The sequence below is a fragment of the Psammomys obesus genome, unplaced genomic scaffold (genome assembly GCF_907164565.1).
Source record: "Psammomys obesus unplaced genomic scaffold, mPsaObe1.curated_primary_1811, whole genome shotgun sequence".
NCBI lineage: Eukaryota > Metazoa > Chordata > Mammalia > Rodentia > Muridae > Psammomys > Psammomys obesus.
The window spans coordinates 1,601,069-1,624,557 of record NW_026594083.1 but is presented as its reverse complement, the minus strand read 5'-3'; the positions used below and the strand labels follow the sequence as shown (position 1 = coordinate 1,624,557).

Below are 23,489 nucleotides of genomic sequence, written 5' to 3'. Positions count from 1 at the left end.
GAATATCCTCTGTGTAAAAAAGTACAATAAGAACATGTGAACAAGACAGAACATTTTCATTTTATAACCAGTCAATCCTGTCTATCTGTAATCCTGGATGGTAAATGTGGTGATTTGAATAGGAATAGCCCCACAGACTCATTTCTATGCTTGGCCATAGAGTGTAGCACTATTAGGACACCTGGGCTTGTTGGAGGAAGTGTGTCACTGTGGAGGTGGGCTTTGAGGTCTCCTATGCTCAATCTATTGCCACATAGTCTCCTTCTACTGATTGCGGATCGAGATGTAGAGCTCTCAGTTCCTTCTCCAGCACAGTGTCTGCCTGCATGCACCACGTTCTTGCCATGATGATAACGGACTAAATGTCTGAAACTGTAAGCCAACCTCAATTAAGTCCTTTCTAAGGGTTGCCATGGCCATGGTGTCTCTTCATAGCAATAAAACCCTAAGACAGAAAGCATGAGTCACTCTGAGGTATAAGTCTAAACACTACAAGCATAATGGATAATGTAGCCTCTTGAAAATGACAATAACAACTCCTGTTTTCCATTCACAGGTTAGGAATTTGGACTGCATCCACTCATAAACTAGTGTCTATTTCAAACTCATTGGTCACCAAGGCCATTGTCTTAGTTAGGGTTTTATTGCTCTGAAGAGACACCATGAAGACCGCAACTCTTATAAAGGAAAACAGTTAATTTTGGCTGGCTTTCAGTTTCAGAGGTTTACTTTATTATTATCATAATGGGAAGCATGTCATGGTATAGGCAGACATGGTGCTGGAGGAACTAGGAGTTCTCTCTCTTGATCTAAAAGCAGCCAGGTGGAGGCTGTCTTTCACACCAGGGAGATCTTGAGCATAGAAAATCTCAAAGCCCATCCCTACAGTGACCAAGTTCCTCTAACAAGGCCACAGCTGCTGAAGGTGTCACTCTCTATGGACCAAGCACTCAAACACATGAGTCTATTGGGTGGGACTGGTCATACCATTCAAACCAGCACAGCCATTATAGGAGACAAGTCAAAAGTGGAATCAATTGACTTCAAATTCTTTTATTCAGCGTGTGATTTTAGATAATTCAGTTTCTATCCCCACTTCCAAGTGGTAGAAGAATCTGTGCTTGAAAGAGATCTTACTGTTAACATTAACACAGCCACCTACGCAAACGAGGTGTTCTTATACCTGTTAATAGGAAGAAGTTAGTTCCCAATCAAGAGTTGAGCTTGGGTTCAGCCTCTCCCTACTGAGAGATCAACCTCAATGTCTTTGAACCGCTGAACTCTGAATCTAAAATGCAGACTTCAAAGAATAAGGCACTTGTGGTGGTTTGAATGAGAATGAATATTTGAATGCTTGGTCCCCTGCTGTTGGAACTATTTGGGAAGGATTAGGTGTGAGGGGTGACACTGGAGATGGGCTCTGAGGTTTCTGAAGGCCAGCCATCAAAACCTCTTTCTTCACCTTGCATTTATGTGTCTGAAGCTCTGAGCTACTGCTCCAGCACTTTGCCTGCCTGCTGCCATGCTCCCTACCATGGTGGTTCTGAACTCACCTTCTGAACTGTAAGCTCCCAACTAAACTATTTCTCCTATTAGTTGCCTTGGTCATGGTGCCTCTTCACAGAAATAGAAAAATAACTAAAACAGCACACTGGTGAATTATTTCCTGAATTTCTACTTCTTACAACTTTAAGTTTACTAATTCTGAATCATTTAACTTTTCCTCCATAGCCTGTCTACATTCTGGACAGACATCCACAAACAGGAGCTCTTCTAGGTGTTCTCCCCTGCCCTGCCAATGCCCAGTGCTTCTTTTATTCCTTTACTATTTCTTTACTATCCTATTCTTTTATTAATTTACTACACGGCCTGAGTGAATCTTGGTATCTCCTGAGTCCATTGGTGTTCTCTCCAGCAGAAGATAAGGTGCGGATGAGGCCTCTCTTCTAGCTCCCCAACAATGATTGCTTGTTCCATCATTGCAGGAAAACAGTCTCCTCCTGTGAAACATGAACTTGTTACTTAAGAAACCAGTCAGAATCCTTAACTGGTCCCTTGTTCTTTTCATTTTTCTCATCACTGTCTCAATTCACAATTCTGACTCTTGGGAATTTCTCTTCATGTGTTGTCTCTTCTCACCTGTATCTTCTTAAACCAGTTTCTTGCTGTTGATTTTCATTTTGTCAAATTACAATACGTTAAAACCTCTCAGGTTGAGAACTTTGCCCTAAGTCTATTCTCCTCAGGGATGAATGTGCTCCTTCTTACCTTGCTGAAAAGGCAAACTGGGCTGGTCTGTGGTGTTGTACACCTTCAATCCCAGCACCCGAGAGGCAGAGGCAGGCAGATCTCCGAGTTCGTGAGTTTGTAGACCACCCTGGTCTACAAAATGAGTTACAGACCAGCAACACTGTCTCAAAAACCCAAAACTAAAATCCAAAAAAACTAAAACTAAAACCCACCAGCTCAAAGCTGGTGGTTGTGGCTCCCGTCTACTCTATGTCCTCCTGAAATCTAATCATGAAATCTACATTACCACTATAAAACTGAGAACATGGATAGGGCTAGCCACGTTTCAGTCCTCATGTCTCAGGACTTCTCTCCATTCTTATTCAATTGAAGCATTACTATGCTCTGGCTTTCAGCACCCCTCCCTTCCTTGTCTGTCTTCTCAGCATGTGTTTTATATGTAAGTGTCAAAAGAGTGCCTCTTACAGATCACTGTCCTAATATTTTCCTTTTCATTTCCACCATCGCACCCACTGCACACACTCATTTGTATTTTTTTTACAATGTATCTTGGGCAATTTCATTCATTCTTAGTGATCGGTGATAGTGTTGTTAGGGAGGACATGGATACCGAAACTCTTAAGATATCTATGAATTATGATATATATTTATATTTTTTTCCCGTCTCTTCTCTGTCTTTGTGAGCACACATGTATGTTACTACAAGCTTCTTGAGGTCAAAGTTGATGCTTATAGACATCTGAAGAGTTAGTACTGTAAATATAGCACAAAAGATCAGACCTTCAAGTCTAGAAAAGCACTTTCCTTAATTAAAAATACCCATTCATTACATATGTAAATCAGGGTGCCTCATTCATTAAATAAATAATGTAAATTGAATCAAGAAGGTGAAAATTACAGCAATGCTTAGCAGTGATAATTTAATGATATACACATGTGGGGTTAAGTTTTGAATAAAAATCTGGAAAATCAAAGTATAATAACAACTGGGTCTGCTAATGCATTTCATAGAATACGTTTTCTTATTTTTAGCTTAATGGTTTCCAACTTAGTTCTATAGATAGAAATAATTTTATAAGGTAACAGCTACTTATTAAGTTTCTGAAGATTGACTTAGACTTTTTTTCCCTCTTTGCTCTGATTTTGTCACACCAAGATCTCTCTAGCCCTTTAGTTGTCTCCTAAAGAATCCCTGGTTCTTTGGAATTTGCTCATGATTACAAAAGTGGTCATGCTTTCTGAGCAGACATAAAATTCATAACTGACATCATGGTATTCAGGGTATGAATCACTGCTTGGAACACAGGGCCAGGAGTGTAGTGTCAGGTCAGCTCTGGCTTAATGGCCTGCGATAAGCTAAATAAGTGTTCAAAGCTGATAGAGCCGAAGACTCTGTGGTCACACAGTGGGAGTGGCTGTGGGAAAGGCATGGCTTTTGAACTGCTCTCGATGTCTGAGTCTGTGTTTGGAGTCCCACTTTGGTCCCAGAACAAAGGGAAACACACAAAGCAACTGATTACAAATCTTGCCAAAATATACTCTACTAAAATACAGTAAAAGCCCAGGTAAGTTTCCTATGTTATTTCTGTCTTCACTCCCTCCTGCTCCCTCCATTAATCTTTTCTTTTACCTTTCCGTTTACTTGGTTTTTTTGTTGTTGTTGTTGATTTTTTTTGAGATGGTGTTTCTTTGTGTAGCCCTGGCTGTCCTGGAACCAGCTCTGTAGACCAGCTCTGTGGCCTAGAACTCAGCTATCTGACTGCCCCACCCACACCCAAGTGCTTGCGTTACTTATTCTTTTAAATCTCTTTTGCATGGCCTTTTTTGCCATAGTATATGATGATGTCAGCTCCTATCCTAAAACATTTTCACCAATATGGCTCTCTAGACAAACTCCATTCAAGCCTTCTCAACCTAACCCTCTGAGGAGAACTCCGACTCACCACATCCTGTTTGCATATGAAATGTCTCACAGGCTCCTGTGGAACCCATAGGAGGAGGGTAAAGCTGGTGGGATTACTTCACCGAAGAGGCGGTGGGTATCTTTGAATAGTCCATGTGTTCCTGGTTCCTGCTCTGTTCACTCCTCCTTATCACACATTCCTACCACCACACCTTTTCTGCCATGCAAAAGTTAACCAAAATAAATCATTTTCCCACAAGTTGCTTTTATCAGATATTCTGGTCTCAGAAATATGGAAGTGACTAAAACATGCCCCTTTCAAAATTTCCACTCCATCCTCAGTTCTCCAAAGTCTGGCTTCTATTCTGACTTTTGCAGTCAACAGTACACAGTTATCGTGGATGACACATTCCGAAAATTCCTTTTTCTCATAAGACAACATCAAACTTTCACCTTGTGAAGTTTTATTTTTCTTTAATTTTTTTTTGGGGGGGCAGGATCCTAGTCATAGGTTGCACACACATGCAACACTTTTTTTTTCCTTTTGCTACTTTCTCATGTGTATGTGTATGGTATGCATAGATATGTGCAGGTTTGTGTGTGTGTTCACATAGATGCCTGAGCTTAATGTCTGGAATCACCATCCACCATTCTTCCTTCGTATTTATTGAGGCAGGTTCTCTCAGTCAAACCCAGAGCTCGCTCATGGCTAGTCTTGCTAGGCAGCTGGCTCTGAAGACTTCCTGCCTCTGCTTCCAAAGCTGGAATTGGCGGTGGACAGCAATGTCGACCCAGCATTTACCATGGGTTCTGGAGATCTGAACTTAGGTCCTATGCTTTGAAAGTAAGTGTTTTCATTGCTGTGTCATTTCCTCAGCCCTTTTATATTTCTTACCTCCTTTCTTTCTAGAGATGTGTGTGCACATGAATGATGTTGACACAACCTGAAGCGTCTGTTGGTAAGCACTCTACCATCCATCTACTTCTAACTTGAGGATAATATTCAAATATATTTTTAGAACTTCATACACAAGTATGATAACTCCATCCCTAATGTATGACTCCTTTTTAAAAATTATTATTGTCCTGCACACATATATACAATCTACTGGGTCCATTTACGGTTGTTTATATGTACATGTGATCAAGACTAATCATTTGGGATTGGGCAATTTAAGTGGAAACTCATCTTTGAAGGAAAATGATCCTCTCTCTGTAGCCATTGGCCACAGAGAGAGGATTCTTTGCTTAGGGGTAGAACTTTATGTAATTTAGGTTATCCACATTGGCAACTTTATGTAATTTAGCCTATCCACATTGGTATGTCAACTGGAAGTGTCTTGTGTTTGTTCTTTTCAAGCACAATGTCAAAAAGTCATGGGTACATTTTTCTCTTTTATATCTAGAGGATACTACCTAGCGTCTTATTCATTTGTATCTCAGAATCCTTCAGCCTCTCTTCTGTGATGTTTCCTCAGCTTTAGTTGTAGGGCTTTCGTTGAAGATATATCAACTGGGGTAGTCCTACCTAGCTGTAATGCTTGAAATCACGGCAACTGTCCCCAACAAGATATTCCCAATGGGACTTCCAGTCTTCAGTGTAACCAACAGCTGTTTAACTGAACTTAGTTGGACTGATGGAAAGGAATTCGTACCTGGTAGTGTATGCCAACCTTCTGCAGCTGGAGAGGTCACAGACACTAGAAGAGACCCTACCATGGCAATTCTCTGCAGCTGACATAATTTCTAACTATATTCTAAATCCTTATCCTCATACTCACAGTTATGCTTAGCTCTCCTGTCTCATCAAAGATACTTATTTTTACTAGAGATGAAGACTTTTTTTTTTTTAAACAGAGATCCACAACTGGTTATAATGCAGAGAATGGGATATGACTTTCCATACATTAGCTATCATGATTTGGGTGAACGATTTCACTGTGCTTTAGAGAATGTGGATTCTCTTCCAATTGCAGAATAATCACGACACCTTGGGACATTTCACAGGAACTTACTGTGCGCATCTCTGTCTAGTTTCACATTCATTGACTTCATGTTAACAGCTAGAGTTTTAGCCTTTGGGAAACATTGACACAATAGAGGTGATGGACTTGCTACAACATTGCTTTGTTTTTCCTCCTAGAGAACTGATTCACAAACACTGCCTGTATGTCATCACTGCTGACATTTAATCTTTATATAATTCATACAGTTATTACCTCAGTGCTGCATGTTCTAAAAGCTGATCCTAGTCTGATGCTTTATCCTGATCTTTTAGCCGAGTTTTTTTCAACTCTTAATAACTTTTTTATGTCTTTGTTATGGTGAGCATCTTAATAATAATAATAAAAAGTATCCTCCTCATGACATCTATGAATTTCTCTTGTTTTAATTTGGCTAGTACAGCTGTTCCATCAGCCACACTGAACCTCACAGTCACTATGTGAATAACTTCCTTTTTTATTTAAACTATATTGTTTTAACTTATATTTTGCCATTTTTGTAGCTGCATAGTACTGCTGTGCCTATCTCTGACATGCACATACTGGCTATTTTTGCATTTCTTTTATGTTATCTTAACTCACTTGATGTTTCATACTTAGATTATTACTGTGATGCCACACCTGATATTTAGTCTCCTCTTTCACTATCCTGGGCTGTAAGTTAGTTTTTCTAAGCCACAAATCGTATTACACTATTTCTTTACTTAAGTATTTTTTATTAATTAAATTTAAAGTTAGCACACAAAGAAACAAGGATTCACTGTGGCATTTTTATACATAGTGTTCTCATACTGGACTTAGTTCAAATGTTCAAATTCACCCTTCTCTCCCATGATCCAACCCCACTCCTCTGGGTAGCCTCTGCATGGTTCCCTTATTCCTATCAAACAGTCCTTCTTTCTGTGTTTGAGATCACATCTGTTTTATTACCCTCTCTTCCTCCTCCCCCATCAAAATGGCTCCCTATTGCCTATACAATATATCTAAGAGTCTTTCTCATGGTATCCTTGGCTTTTACTATCTAATCACTTCACTACTGCTGTCTTTTGATATTTATCCCTGGTCCTATTATCCAAAAACTGGCAACCATTGGTCACTAAACATTTATTTTTCAAGCTTTCACTACCTTTTCTTGATATATTTCCTTTTCCTGATATCTACATTATCCTTGTTTACTCTACTGAAATCATGCTTTCCCTTAAAATCGCGTAAGAATAACAAATAGAATGAAATTAAATTAAAAAAAATTAATTCATAGGACATCTCTTCAAAGACGCTTGTGTGATGTCATGTATTGGAACAAACTATTAAATAAGCTGGGCGCATTCCCACCCCATGTTAATCATACTTTTCATATAGCTACAAAAGGCCTACCCATGTAGGGAATTCTTAGGGAATTCTGCCTTTGTCTGCAGTTTGGAGAATCAGTACCTTGGACGAGGTGTGTCTTTGCTGGTGGAAGGTCTCGCTTTGCTGCCTTGTTTCCTCGTCCTTTCCCATCATTTTGCTGCTCCTGTGCTTCTCTGGGGTCACTCGGATTTGCTCGCAGGTCAGTGGCTTGTCTGGCATCCAGTGCTTCTCTCCCCTTGTAACTGCCTCCTTTTCTGTCTGATGATCTGTCTGGTTTTGCTTCTAAAGACGGGAGTTTCGGCACCATTACAGGTCGCACCTCCAGCTGTGCCTTCGACTGGACAGTGGGCGATTTTATAGCAGGTGGTGGCACTGGCGGGGGTGGAAGGTCTAAAGAGAATATTTTAAATGTTGTGAGATCTGACGTGTAAATTCATGAAAACTAGGTTTATCACTGGAGTCACATTCAGTTGTGATATATTCCGTGGCCTAGAATAATTGAAGGTAACAAAACTGAGGACCAATAATTTTAATATTTTATCATCATCCAGCAAGGAAAAATTGAAGCATAGAATCAGGGCTTGGAGACTATCTACTGTGGGGCTAGCTACTACTGTGCATATTCAGCGTACTTTCCCCCCCTCCAACCTAGCAGAGCCTCCTATTTGATTTCAGCAAGCTTTCCTGGGTCTTAGGTGAATATTCTCCTCCATCTTAGGCAACCTCTTCAAATTGATTAAGGCTGCACTTAAGTTTTAATTGCCATCTCTAATCTGACTTAAATCCTTTCTTAATTTGTAGGTAAAAAGCTCCACATAGATTTTAACTCATTTTCTGATATCAAAGCTGTCTTGCAGCACACAAAAGACTATTGCCTTTCGATTCTTGATCTCTACTATACTGTTCTTTATATTATTTTATTTAATCACACAAATCTTCAGTATAATTAAGGCTTTCTCTACCCTGTACCCAGACATTTTAAAACAGATAATTACTCACAGAAACATAGGTTTAATTTCTTGTTTTATATGTAAACCTATATCCAGTAGTTGTCTTTTAAGCACATATTAATTAATTATAACATATTAATTTAAATTATTTACATCATGGATGTATATCAAAAGAAAATACGCATATAATTTAATACCTAAAAAATTCATTCTTAAGCAGTACTGACATTTATAAAAATCATTCCTATATATATATTCCATTAATAAAGAAAAATATATTTTAATAGCATTTGGTAAGTTAACTTAATATGAACACGTTTTCAGGGGCAGGATGTCTTGACTATGCTGTGAAAGATAAATGACAATAAAAGAGACTTTATTCTGGGAGGGTAAGAGGTTGTACTAATTGTGTACATATGCACAGATAGGAGATGCACTATCACAGTGGCTGTTTAAAGGAGAACAGAGAATACATTCGAGTGGTAAAGGGGGCAATTACTATTACTTAATGATCAATGGGATATAGTACTGGGAGAGGAAGCAGGCAGAGAATGGCACCTAAGGTTTGGCCATAGTTTACACTGTAGGCGTGACAATATCCCTGCAGGTGTGGAGTGCAGGAATGAGGAAGAGGCTCTTGCAAAGATGTATGAATTCAATTTTAGGAAAGTGAATAGAAGGGTCTTTCAGAGCATCCGGACAGAAATGAAAAATAGCTAGTTACGTGATCAAAGAACATTTCAAGAGGAGTCAACATCAGAGAAAGCAATCAACGTTACTATGTGCTTAGTCATGTCTGTAGGTAGAGCAATAGAGCAATGTTTTCAGATTTGAAAGGTAACATAAAAATATAGGTAAGGATTCATAAAATATTTGAAAAAATAGTATAAGGTTAACCTTGCGATTTCAAATAAAAAGTATTCACGGTAAAAAAAAAAAAGATTACATGGGAAAATATTAAAGTCATATAAGAATGGAGAGATGGCAGTCCATCTTCTATCTCCTCATCTCCATTTCAGTCCCCAGTACTGATTATGAAGAGTTTTGACAGTTTTCTATAGCTCACTCTAGAAATTTCTTTTGGACAACAAAACTGCGATGCTAAATCGCATGATTCAAAGGAGCACCATCCACAGCCAGGCATTATCAGCAATGGTTATGGGGAGCTCTGTACAGTACCTATCCATCTGTACGTGGTGACCTGATAAAAAGCCTCATATAAAAATAAACAGCCTTGCATCTTTACTAACATGAGTTGCAATGTTTCTTCCGCCTAGTCATGTAACTGCACACATATCCAAGTGAATACATACATTCTTTTTTGTATAATGTTTTGCTCAGTAAGTGCATCACTAGGCAGTCATTTCCCACAGAGGAATATATAGGCTGTTTACAGATGTTCTGCTCACATTGACAACAAGCACTAACTGTCATTCCTATGTGCTTGCATGAGAAATTCTTCAATATCGAAACTGTACCTTGAAGGACATGGAGAGTAGCAATAGTCAGAATGCTTGCTCAGCACACACAGTGCCTTGGGTTGGATCCTTAGCACCAAAAAAACTGGGCATGGAGGTGTATGCCTGTGATCTCAGTATTGAGGATGCAGATGCAGGAGAATCGGACATTCAGGGTTCTCTTCAGCTATACAACAAGGTCCAAGCCTACATGAGGCTACGAGAGGCTTTCTATTCAACCACCACGACCACCAAAATGTACCTTAAAGATCCTTACTTACAATACTAAATGGAAGAACTGAATAACATTAGTTTAATGTAGGATCTCACTCTTTTATGTATTTATGCATGCATTTATGTACATATTTATTTATAAAAGGAACCAACTCTCTCTTCTTCTTTTAACAAAAAGTAGGTCTTTTAAAACTAAAGTTCCTTTGACACTGCAGGCTGAAGTTAAGACATCAGAAAAAATTGTACTTGACTATAAAAGAAAAAATCTTGAACCACCATTTTACCACTTGCTGTTTTCCTTCTTTTCCTCCTTCCTTCCTTCCTTCCTTCCTTCCTTCCTTCCTTCCTTCCTTCCTTCCTTCCTTCCCTTCTTTCTTTCCTTTCTTTCTCTTTCTTTTTATTTTATTTTTTTCTGAGAAAGGGTTTCTCCATGTAGCCTTGGCTGTCTTGGACTCAGTTTAGACCAGGCTGGCCTCAAATTCACAGAGATACAACTGCCTCTGCCTCCCCAAGTGTTGGGTTAACAGGCATGTGCCACTATGCCTGGCTATTTGTTGTATTCTTAGGACCCTGGGTTAGATGCTCAATTTTCATTCAGAAAGGCAAACCAGATAGACATCGGAAAAAGGTGAAAATAAGGAGCAAGACAGGAGCCTACCACAGAGGGCCTATGAAAGACTCTACCCAGCAGGGTATTAAAGCAGATGTTGAGACTCATAGACACACTTTGCACAGAGTGCAGGGAATATTATGAAAGAAGGGAGAGTTAGAAAGAACTGGAGAGTACAGGAGCTCCACAAGGAGGAGAACAGAGCCAAAAAATCTGGGCCTAGGGGTCTTTTCTGAGACTGATAATACAACAAAAGACCATTCATGGAGATAACCTAGGACTCCTGCACAGAGGTAGCCCATGGAAGCTCAGAGTACAAGTGGGTTCACTAGTAAGGGGACCAGGGGCTGTCGCTGACATGAACACAGTGGCTGGCTCTTTGATCACTTCCCCCTAAGGGAGGGGAAGCAGCCTTACCAAGCCACAGAGAAAGATTATGAAAGGCAGTCCTGATGAGACTGATAGGATAGGGTCAGATGGAAAGGGAGGAGGTCCTCCACTATCAGTGGGCTGGGGAAGGGACATGGGAGGAAATGCGGGAGGGAGGGTGGTATTGGGAGGGGGTGAGGATGGGGCTACAGCTGCAATACAATGAGAATAAACTGTAATACGTAAAAATTATATTAAAAAGATTTCAGTATGATAAAAAAAGCAAAAATGTATTACTATATTTCATGGCTTACTGTTTTATAGTATCTTACTAATAGTCGCAATCCATCTGTGGCCAAAGTATAGATTATTTCCCTCTAATTCTTGAATCCCTAGCACACACATGGCCACAGTCACTAACTGTATAGATTTCCCCCTTTGTTGACTACTTCAATTGGATCTTTTATTTTGTGGTTACTGCTTTCTTGGTGTTGTTTGTTTTGTTTTGTTTTGTTTTGTTTTACCTGAGATAGCATCTCACTATGTAGACCAGGCTGACCTTGAACTCATAGAGAGCCATTTGCCTCTGTCTTCTAAATGCTGGGTTTAGAGACTATACTACCATACCCAGACCCAAAGCAATACTTAGAGATAAGTACTCTAAGTATGATTCAAGTTCTCTGTTGGTTGGTGCTAAATGGAGATGAATGCCAGTAGCAGAGTATCTGTCTGGCACATCACATACACAAAATGAAAGTGAAGAAGACAAGAAAGAGTTAAGAAATAGACTTTAATGGATGGTTTGAACTGTGAGGTGCTAGGCAGAGTGGCTGGAAGCTGGGGCAGAGAGTGAAATGAGAAGAAGCTAAGACCAGGTGTACTGCGGGCAAAAGGCATGGCGTTTGTCTTCTCATTGGGTTCTGCTGTTTGCTATAAACATAAGCCAACTGCAAATGCTTTATCAGGAGGTGAGAGACCTTCGGTTTTATTAAATAACAAAATATCTGGGCTCTTCGGGGTATCAAAGACTATGACAACTGTTACTACTTTCATACGGTCAAACAGAATCGTGGGAATCCAAAGTTCTAAAGGAAATGTATTAGTGGAATTCTTTGGAGATGTTGTCCGCCACTCCAGTGACCTTGCTAAGGATCATAACTGCCCATATATAATTGTCACTGTATCTAACCGACAGCTAATGCTAGCAGGTTCCATGTGTTATGTAAAAAGACTGCTGAATAATTTCTTCTTCCTAAGGTGTTATGAAATGATTTTGAAGCTAAATTACAGGATACTTTTACATGAAAAATTCTCTATTTTCCCTTGTTTCCCCCAATTTATGCATTACTTTAAATTGAATTTTAAAATGAGGAAACGATGGACCTAGTATTTGAAAGTTTTACATAATCTTTTTTAAAGGTTATTTTTTGTAGATGTTTGCCTGCATATATGTATGAGCTTCATGTGTATGCCCGGTGCCGTTGGAGGCCAATGAGGGTGCTGAATCACCTGGAGATGCAGTTACAAGTGATCAGAAGCTGCCATGCGGGTGATGAGACCTGAATCTGGGGACTCTGCAAAAGCAGCAAGTTCTCTTAACCTCTCAGCCATCTCTCCAGCCTCCCTTTGCGTCATTTTGTTAACAGTTTCTCCGTTTACGAGAATCTGCAGCTAACAAACAATACCACACGCACAGTAATGCACAGAAACACATACGTAGGGAAACCTGGTGGCGCGGCGTGTGGCGTGGCGCGGCGTGTGGCGCGGCGTTAACTTGCTAGACAGATCCAGTACGCTATTTATGTAACCGCTTGAAGTTCCAAGACCTTGTAATTAATGATAAATCAAGTCAAAATAGCATCGTTCTAAAGAGGATGGTGAATTTATAATTTATGAAAAGTAGGACTGGAAAAATATTATAGACTTGGTTTTTAAATCAAGTATGTAAATGTATTGGGAGGGTTGAAAAGGCGGGGGAAGACTATTAGAAGGTCCTAGAAATGTACTTTAACTCCACAAGCCTTCAGCTGATAAATATTCATACATTTTAATCCTATCCCCCATCTGGGTTAAGCATGAAAGTAGCAAACATGAAATAAATAAATAATCAGGGCTGGAGGATGCGGCACTCTGCTTTGCAGGCAAGTGTTCCTTGAGTGTTCATGGTGCCTAATATTTACCTACGGGCAAGGCGTGGCCACAGTGTTGGAGGGGCCTTTGGGCTCTTGTGCTATAAATTATGTCCTTGTCAAACACCACATTCAAAGCCACAAGCCCCATTAGCTAAGACTTTGACTGTATTTGGAGCCTTTCAAGAAGCAGTAAAATTAAAAGGAGCTTACCAGGTGGGGTCCAATCCAGTAAGACTAACGCTCTTGTAAAAAGAGTTTAGAGAACAGATACAGACTGAAGAAAGACTGTGAGAAGATACAGGAGAAAGAAATGAAAAGGATGCAATGCTGCTCACAACTCAGTATTGAACTTTACCTTCCAGACCTCTGAGGAAATGCTCAGTGTGTTGTTTTAATTGTAAACTCTGAGGTACTGTTTCATGACAGCAAGCCACAGCTGAGACTAGCTGAGAGGGATCATCAAAAACCCCACTTTCTTGACTCAGAAAGAAGTCCTGTTTATTCTTTTCAATGCTGAGGAGACTTCCCCTATTTGTGGACTTGGAAAGGGGCAGGGAGGAGATGAGCGAGGGAACATGGGATTGGGAGGGAGCGAGGGAGTGGGCTACAGCTGGGATACAAAGTTAATGAACTGCAGCTAAGAAAACTATTTAATGGAGAAATTGAAATTTGGATATTTATAAAGTAAAGATGCTGTAAACTCAAGAATGTTATTTATTTTGAATGTAGTTCTTAAAACTGATAACCAATAACCACACCCATCCATCACAGCCAGTATACTGCACTTAAGAAAAAGGAAACCAACTGACCCCATAGACTCATATGTTTCAATGCTTGGGCTATTAGGAGGTGTAGCCTTGTTGGGAGAAGTGTGTCACTGTGGGGTGGGCTTTGAAGTCACCTACGCTCAAGCAACACCCAGTTTGGCACACAGTCTCCTTTTGCTCCCTGCAGGATCAAGATGTAGAACTCTTGACTACTTCAGCACCATGCTTGCCTACACACTTCCTGCCATGAGGATAACGGACTGAACCTCTGAAACTGTAAGCCTGTCCCAATTCAATGTTTTTCTTTATAAGAGTTGCTTTGGTCATGGTGTCTCTTCACAGCAATAAAACCGTAATTAAGACATCATTCACACTTTACTAATACATCCAATTAAGATTTTAATAAAAAATGTCTCAAATTCTTTCTTTTACCTACTAATCTTTTAACACACACTGTAAAAAACTGCATTTGCTACTAGGATTCTTCAAAATATGATCTGTAGATATATTTTCCTTAATTTTTATTTTTTTAATTTAATGTGCATTATTGTTTTTCCTGCATCTATGTCTGTACAAGGGTATCAGATCTTCTGGAACTGAACTTATAGACATTTGTGAACTGGTATTTCAGTGCTGGGAATTGAACCTGGGTCCTCTGGAAGAACAGCCAGTGCTCCTAACAGCTGAGTCAATGTCGCCAGCCACTTAGATATATTTTCTAAATACAGTATAATAAGTTGATAAAATTACTTTCTGAGAAAATCCCTTTTATCTCTATCTCAAAGATGCTATCAAGAGTATACACATATTAGGTTTGGCAGGGAGAAGCACAAAGCCCTGGGTTTGAGTACCAGATTTACAAAATGTATATGTGTGTGTGTGTGTGTGGGGGGTGTAAGTATGATCTTTTTACTTCTTTTGTTTGGTGCATTAAAAAAGACCTGAGTTTTGTGATCTTAAATAATTAATATCCATTTTAGGAGATATAACTAACATGTAGCTTTTTCAAAGAAATTTTCAGAAATGGATTGAAGAAACAGTCTAGTAATCATAACTTAAAGATGGATCATGTTTCCCTATGTTGAAAGGAAGATAAAGCTACAATTTTAAACCATCTTAACTTATTTTTCCATCGTTTATTTTCATGAGTTATGGAAAACTATTGCATTGCAGTAAGCACTGATAATTTGCATAACCACTTTTGTGAAATGAGCTATTTGAAATCCAAGTAATATTTCACATTAACTTTTTAGTTTTACACATTTTAGTATAGTTCTTTGGTATTACTGAAATTAAATTAAAAAATAACTTGAATGATTCATCATTCAATTTAATATTCTCTATTCAAGGATTAGTTACTATTCATATTTAGTTTTTAAATACATCAAAACAAGTCCTGTGGAATGCAGGACACAAAAACAGATAATAATTCTCAAGAATGGCATAATATATAACTGTGATGCTCTGCTGGTTAACCCAGCAAGTTTTCACTATTCACAGCATTTTTAGAGGCATGGCCTGACTCCTCTCTAAATACATATAAATAAGAGGTAGACAGATCTACACAAAGTTTTAGGCCAGATTTTTCCATATGTGTTCAATTTAGATGTGTTTACATCGAAGCTTGACGTTTGACCAGCCTTCCAGTGAAGACTCCTGTCTTCTAGATAATAAACATTGATAAAACAGCAATAAAACTTGTAAAATGCCATTACAGGGGTCCCATAAATGTAAGCTTGCCTGTAGAGTTTGAGGATTTACACCTAGTATTTGTCCCTTCACAGAGGCAAACATGGAAGAGCCACTGTAATAACCCTTCAAAATCAGATAATGTTCTGACAGCTCAGTTTCACTGACAGAAGAGTCCCGGGCAGAAGCCAGGAGCCCCAGGTGTGCTGTGTCATGCCCGTATTTAATGTAGTCTAATATCAGATAGACGGTAGTGAGAGAAAATACTCAGAATGAACTCCAGAGAATAGCATGGACAGCCACTCTTCGCAAAATTACTTGTGCTCATCATGCTGTGAGCTTTGTATTAAATTTTTCTGTCAAGTGGCAAGACTCACAAGGAAAAGTACCTTTAAATACCCCTTCTCCACAACCTTGAATACGGACCTCTAATATTAAGCCTTCATGTGGTAATAGCAAATGATGGCCTTTATGAAAAATTGCTGCCTGGTAAGGAAAGTCCTAATCGGATTGCGGCTGTGGACACGCAGGAGGTTGGGAAGCTACCGTGACACCATACTTCCCCTACCCCTTCAGTGAATTCAGAAAACTTGACAAGATGGGTGAGTCTGAGAGAATTTATCTTACATGAATTTCCAATAAGGCCCGAAGGGTTGTTTTATAAAATGAGAAGGTGGCGGTGGTTTAATAAACGCTGAGCCACCTGAGGCACTTTCATTAAAGGCTTTCTCTAGACAACATCACAATGTTTGTATTATTCTCCTCTGCCCCCTCGAGAATACAAGTGTTCCCTCTTCAGCAAGAGTCCATATTGCATTTGAAGGCATCATGAAGAGGGTTTGAGGTGCCTTTTGGTGCACAGGCTATCTGTAAAGCCACTGTGATTGCAAAAATGTCCCCGTACCTTTATTGCACTTTATTTCAGTGCAAGATTATTTTTCAAAGAGAGAATGAAGAAGATACAGATATTTTGGAGATTTGATCAGTGGTGCTGACAAAGGTTAATCCAATGCTATGACATCTACTATAGTCATGGCCATTGTGTAAAACCATAAAATAAACTGTAAAATATTTATTTAATTTCTTAAATAACCAGCTGCTTAGGAAACTGCAAAGGCTAAAGATGGTTGACAAGATGTGAAGGGGTTTTGTTCCTGTAAGTAATATAAGGCTACTCTTAATGAATACTAATGTACTTTCTAATGGCAGCGAACACACTGACCAGCCATAGAGAAGCAGGGGAAATAGAGGAGCCTCATAGATGTTTTCAACCATTTCGATGGACTTACCATCTGTATAGGCTTCTCTGCGCAGATGTCCTGGCTGGTGTTTTTGTCTCTTGGCGGGTCTCGCTTTCTGGATGACAGCAGCGCTCATGTTGCTGTCTGTAGACACAGGACTCGTGGGCCTAGGACACTGAGAGGCATGGAAATGTCGTCGGCCTGTGGAGGAAGGCCACACTCATCAGTGAATTTTAATGGCACAGGATCAGCCAGAGAAAACCAAGCCAGAAACAATTCCTAATTTGAAAGCATGTAACACCCACCAATTAACGAGCTCTCCCTCCTTCTATTTATGCTGGAGAAAACATCCGTAAGCACTGTTAGTCTTTTTGTTTTTGTAGAAACCATAGGACTTTTATTCTACTAAAGTTCATGATCTTTTGCATAAGGAAAACGCCACAATTATATTTTCAGCTATCATCACTAACATGTTTTTAAAATGTTATTATTTTCTTGTACATATTCAGTGCTTGTTGCTTTTATAAGAGGAAGAATCAGATTCATTAATAAATTCATGCTGTAAAAATGAACCAGATTAATTATGCCCTTATTTTAACTAAGTGTGTTTATGGTACTCTTTGAAGGTTGAACCCTGATGACCTCGTACCGTTCTTGGGTATTCCCTTTGCAAGTGCTCTGCACTTGATCTAGCTCACATACATAGTCAATTCAGGTGTCCTTCTCTGTCTTTTCTGCTTCACGGTATTTGTCAAGCCTCAGTATCCAATGGCCCCTTCAAGATTCCAGCATGTTAGTGATAGTGTTTCTGGGGAGGCAAAATTGCCGGTTGATAGTGCAAATTTAATTTGCTAAGAGGCTGCACATTTCAGTGGCATCAAATTCCCTGGCCCTAACAGTGATGGTATGTTATAATCGGTACAACTTGTTTCATCTAAAATGACAAAGAAAGGCTCTCAGTGCTATGCTAACCTACAGTATTTTGGTTTCTGGAAATTCCATCCAAAAGACTACTACTGCTTTCTATTAAACTACAAGAAACTACAAGAAACAGACATGTCCTCTGGCTATAAGCAAGAGAAGCCACATACACTGAAATCAACACATTTAAAAGTGCTAACTGAGGCACATTAAATAATGGACATAAATGCAGCCAAGTGAGAAGCAATGTGACCGGGTTATCCATTCATATTAACTTCAAGTCACATGATAAGCACTGCCATTTCTTCCAGAGAGTACTGTAATAGGCAGAGGCCAGTGCATGTTTAGTTCATTATAATTATGAGCCAAATGAAACCAGAAGTGCCACTAAATTACAATACAATAAAATATTAAACCCAACTCTCTTTAGCTATGATGGAGACTATTACAATTAAAGTTACATATCCATGAAAACAGAGAATTAGGGCTGAGATGGAAACCATTACTCATTCTATCGTATAAGACCATCTACTGCTCATAGACCCTGAGGCATAAGGTCATTTACAGATGAATTTTCAGCGTTATTCCTATGTTTTGTTGACTTAATGGGCTGAAACACGCCATTAATGCAATCTGAAAATAGGGGTTTCAGATAATTTCATGTGATTATTTTTTTTACAGAAGATTAAAAACAAAGATAAAAATATATATAATTAGATGTTATTTATTTATTAATAACGGTAATTAGGTTTGCTGCTACTGGGAAAAAAATATTTGGTTACATTTTATAAAACATAAGCCTGAAATAAATAGATATTCTGTGATAATGTGTTGATAAATATTATACATCTTTTTCCATACAATGAATAATGTACAGAGATGGTCTCGTGCTATAAGTGAAATGTCTGTGAGTCTATTCTACACAGAAAAAAAGTAATGACTAGTACAGCATCTCAAGAGAGCAAGGGAGGCTATCAATGTGACAGGTACTGAGCTATGGAAATTAAAGCAGGCAGCAGTTTTTCACTCGTGATGATCTTTTCCTTTCCTGAAATAGGTTTCTTTCTTCTTGACCATATTGTTTTCCTTGGCTATTTGCATATTGTCAGCTACCAGAAATAAGCACATAATCACACACACAGACGTGCACAATACACACACACACACACATACATAGTCATTCTACACAAAGACCATAGGGTGTTTGTTGAAATTTCAATTATTTTCTTTCTTATGCTACTTCCTCTCTAAGAAAGAGTGGAGAGGAAGAATTAAGTAAAAATGATTTGAAAGTAAGTACATTCATTACACTAGGCTATAGCAATGAAAAGGGGAGTGAGGAAAAAGTAATATGCATTTATATTAACTTGCTCTTTCAACTCTTAGATTAAAAATATGAAATATTAATGCTTTAAGATGTATGCATATTTCAAACATCTTTCCAGTTAAATGGCATTCTGGGTTCAATCTGCACTGTCCTTCCACAGACTTTCATATCAAGTGCTGGTTCCCTGGCTGGTAGTTCTGTTGTGGGGACCACGGAACCTTTACAGCCTAGAGTCTGGCAGGCAGACATGGATCCTAAGAAGCAGGTCTTCGGATGTTAGCCCTGCTGCTGGTCCTGGTGGGATTCCAGCCTCATCTGTCTTACAATGTGAGCGACCACAGAAACGAGCGCCTGCCAGGAAGTGGGCTCCTCTGCCCTGCCTTCCTCACGGAGCCACAGGGTAACTGCTGTCTCTGATGGAGTTCCCATCAGGGATTGTGATCACGGTGACTAATCTAAGAGGCTAAAGAGCCATTTCCCAATGGTTTGAGTTCTTCCAACCGGCTTATTTTCTTATTTAGATTACAGAAGTGCTAATTAAATAGAACCAACAAAGTGAATTTCATTTTAGTAACTTTCTGCATTAAAACCACTTATAATGTGTACACAGTAGCATAAAGTTCATTTTGCTGAATATAATTAAACCTTAAAGAAATTATCAATTGCCTAAAACATATATGGACAAATGAAGAAATATGTTTACAAATGTAAACATATCTATGTACATTTGCTACGTTTAACAAAAATAATAAATAAAACACCATAAGCAAACCAACTCATACTTAGAACCCATGTTTTCCATGGGTTCTAAAAAAGAAAGGGAAAGAAAAACTGGAGAATTATTTCGCATGGATGCATGTTGGGACACTGTGTACTTCTGTTGGGGAAGGGTGTGCAGAACTCACCAGTAGCATCCTGCATTTGGCGACGAGCCACTTTCAGGCCAGCATATTCCGCGGCTGCTGCAACTGCCTGGGCAAAATCAGCATCCGTGAAAAAGGAGCCATCCGAAGAACTGACACTGGAGCGCCCGCTGGAAATGTTGTCCTCTTCTGAGGCTGAGCCCCAGCCATTGATCATGGACCCAGTGACGGAGCTCTCAAGGTCCCCGACACTGGAGGCTGGGGTCTGCTCAAGCCCACGTAACAAAAGCCTTCTAGTCTGCATTTTGGCAACTTCCATGTCAGCTTCGTCTTCCTCCTCTTCTGGGGCATCTGTATCCATATCTGAGACAAGGGGTCCTGAAATGTAGCCGTAAGTATGAGGTGGGGAAATTGGCCGCGGTGGTGGAGGAGGGCTCACGGGCTGCCGTCTGTAGGAAGATGAAAGGAACAGCTCAGCTCATCACTTAAGACACAAAACAATAAATTAATAGGGAAGTTGAGGCTTATGGTGACAAACAGCATCTCCCCTAGTGCCTTAGTTTCTCTTCTAGTCACTGTGATAAAATACTCAGACCAAAACAACTTCAAGGAGAGAAGGGTTCCTTCTGACCCGCAGTTCATTGCTACAGTCTGCGGGACAGGGAAGTTAAGGTTGCAAGAGCTTGGAGCAGCTGGCAACACTGTATCCACAACCAGGAAGCAGAGGGCCACATATGAATGCTACTGCTCAGCTTTTCTTTACTTACACAGTCCAGGGTCACAGCCAGAGAATGGCACCACCCATAGTGGGTGAGGCTTTCCACCTCAATTACTGCATTCAAGCCCCACAGGCCTATCTCTCAGGATACTCTAGTTTCTGTCCCTCGAAAATTAACAGTAACTGTCAAATCTGGTCTATTATTTTATTCAAGTCAAAATAAAGGTGAATTGATTCTCTTCGCGTACGTTCATTGGATTATTTTCACTTAAAAGGAGCGGAGGAGGTAATCCTTATTTGGGGAACACTGTATTTTTCCTGAAGAGTGTCTAATATTATCAGTTGCATATTATTATTAAAGGCAAGAGACATTCATCTCGAAACAGTTTGTTCCATACACATTTTTTCCTTCCATTTTCTTCATCGCTACTCTTACTGTTCAGAGCAAATGGAGTCATTCATCTTGGCAACATTCAGCAAAATTTCTTACTATTAAAAAAATACATATTCAGCGTATGCCATAATTGCTTTTAGACTTTATTCTATTAAGAAAAGCTATGAGATCCAAGAACAATTTTCTCTGATTTAATCACTTACGAGTTCCACTAAAGGTTATGAACTCTTTTTAAACTCTTGAGCTTTTTGGTGTTATATTACCTACCTGTTCATGCTTAACTGAATCTTTACCGGTCAGGCTTGTGTGGATCTATACCCTTGACTTTTCAATAAGGTTAAGGATATTTATTTTATAGTCCCAGAATTTGTTATGAATCAAAACACGAAGAAAATACTAAGAATACCATGCTCAGAATGATAAATAATGTGTCCCAGTCACTTGTCCAGAGTCTTGAAGAACTCATTTAAAAGTTAAGTCTTCCTGTCACCCACAGTGAGTGTAAGATGGCTGAGACTGCTTGGACTTTAACAGAAAGCAACGCCATGTTCTTATTAAAGAAGAAGGCAAGGGAATGGCTCTTTAATTTGGAGCCCTCTCATAGAAAGAGAAGACACAGGCTTCTTCACGGAATAGTCCTGCTCAGTGACTCCTCACCAAGCCAGGTAGAAGAGATAATGCAATGAAGGATGCCAGGTGAGAGAATCCAGGAGGACATCTCATTGAGTTCTACACTCTGCAGAAGAAAAGACTATGATTTTTGCTCCGCTGAACACCACTGTTTCAAGGTAGCTGTCATCAGGATCTGGCATATCTATCATCTGATGACCTCACAATATGGGACAAGACAGCTAATGCGTAGGTGCTAAGTCACACAAAGGTATGACTAAATTGTTTAAAGAGAGATGATGTCTAAGGGCAAAGCAGCTGTACCAGGGCACAGAAGAAAACAATGCAGCCAGTTCTGATGAGACCTGATAGGCTAGGGTCAGATGGACTGGGAGGAGGTCTCCCCTATCAGTGGACTGGGAGAGGGGCATGGGAGGAAAAGAGGGAAGGAGGTTTCAATTGGGAGGGGGTGAGGGAGGGGGCTACAGGTGGTATACAAAGTGAATAAATTGTAATAAATTTAAAAATAAATTAAATCAAGAGTGGAAAAAAAAGGTCAAAGCTCTCATTAGTGAAGTGAGTTGGTGCCAGGACACCCCCTTCTCCACACGATGATACTCATTGAATCAGAACACTGTCTAGTCCTATCCTCTGAGGACACCACTCTGCATTTGCTGCTGGTGTTCTCTCTTCCTCCCCCCAGGGCTAGAAGAGGCAGAAGGACAAAAGATGAAATGAAGTGCCACATCTCTGCCACTATTCCACGCCGCCAAAGCCCTCCACAAAGGACGTCTGGGAATGCATGATTAAGGTTTTAAGTGAACGGAGCTGGGTCTGAAATGGGAAGTAAGCAGACAGAGCTACACAGGAGGTGGTCAAAACCAGCCAGGTTCTGATGTGGCTGTCTACTTAAAGAGGGAAAAAGTAAGTTCACACAGCGCCGTTTATAGGGTGGTCTGGCAGTTCTTTGAAGTAAGGTATTTTCTGCTTTTGATCCCAATAAATGGAGACACTTCAGTAAACTTACTTTATTGCTTACAATCAAAAACTATGAAAGAAATTATTTTGAAGCACCACAATCCTCTCATTGAGATGCTGGCTAGCCATATTTTACAACGTTAATTAATTCTTGTAATAACTTGCTGGAGTGCTTTTTAAGATATGATTTTAATTTTTTTTTACAGAAAACTGTACTGAAATTAAAAGGCTTCCAAGTTCTTGTAGTTCTTACATGTAAGTTCAGAATTTAAACCAAATCATATTTCCAAGTCTACCATCTTTCTTCTAGGAATGGTAACAGCTTCCCTTCCCACCGTCCATTTTTTTATGTATAGGTCACAGAGAGACATTTTATAAATGGATACATAAAAAAATACTAAGAAATAAAAATTAACACATTCCATCAAATAATTACATGTATAAGTAGATACTATTATAAAGAGTAGGCACCTTTTTACATATTTGTGTATCTACCTATATAAACATACACAAACATATATATAGATACACACACAGTCATACAATATAGTGGATTAATTTTCCTTTCTGGGTGGGTTTAATTTATCTGTGTGTGTGGCACTAGAAGAAATAAGAAAAATGTGCTGAAGCTGAAGTTATTTAAAAGATTAAAATGGATAATTGTTTCAATGTGGAATGTGTTATACACATAGGAGAAAAATCATTGTTTAATTTGGAGTATAAT

At 39.3% G+C, this 23,489-nt stretch overlaps 1 protein-coding gene across 1 annotated transcript in view; it reads right to left on the bottom strand.

Annotated features, from left to right (window-relative positions):
- Positions 1-7,507: 7,507 nt before the first annotated feature.
- Robo1 (roundabout guidance receptor 1) overlaps positions 7,508-23,489 on the bottom strand; it is a 740,394-nt gene continuing 724,412 nt past the window's right edge. The window contains exons 25-27 of the mRNA XM_055617842.1: positions 20,109-20,515; positions 17,004-17,156; positions 7,508-7,896 (exon numbers count right to left, since the gene is read on the bottom strand). Coding sequence (XP_055473817.1) covers positions 7,508-7,896; positions 17,004-17,156; positions 20,109-20,515 — 949 coding nt within the window. The remainder of the gene's footprint in view (positions 7,897-17,003; positions 17,157-20,108; positions 20,516-23,489) is intronic.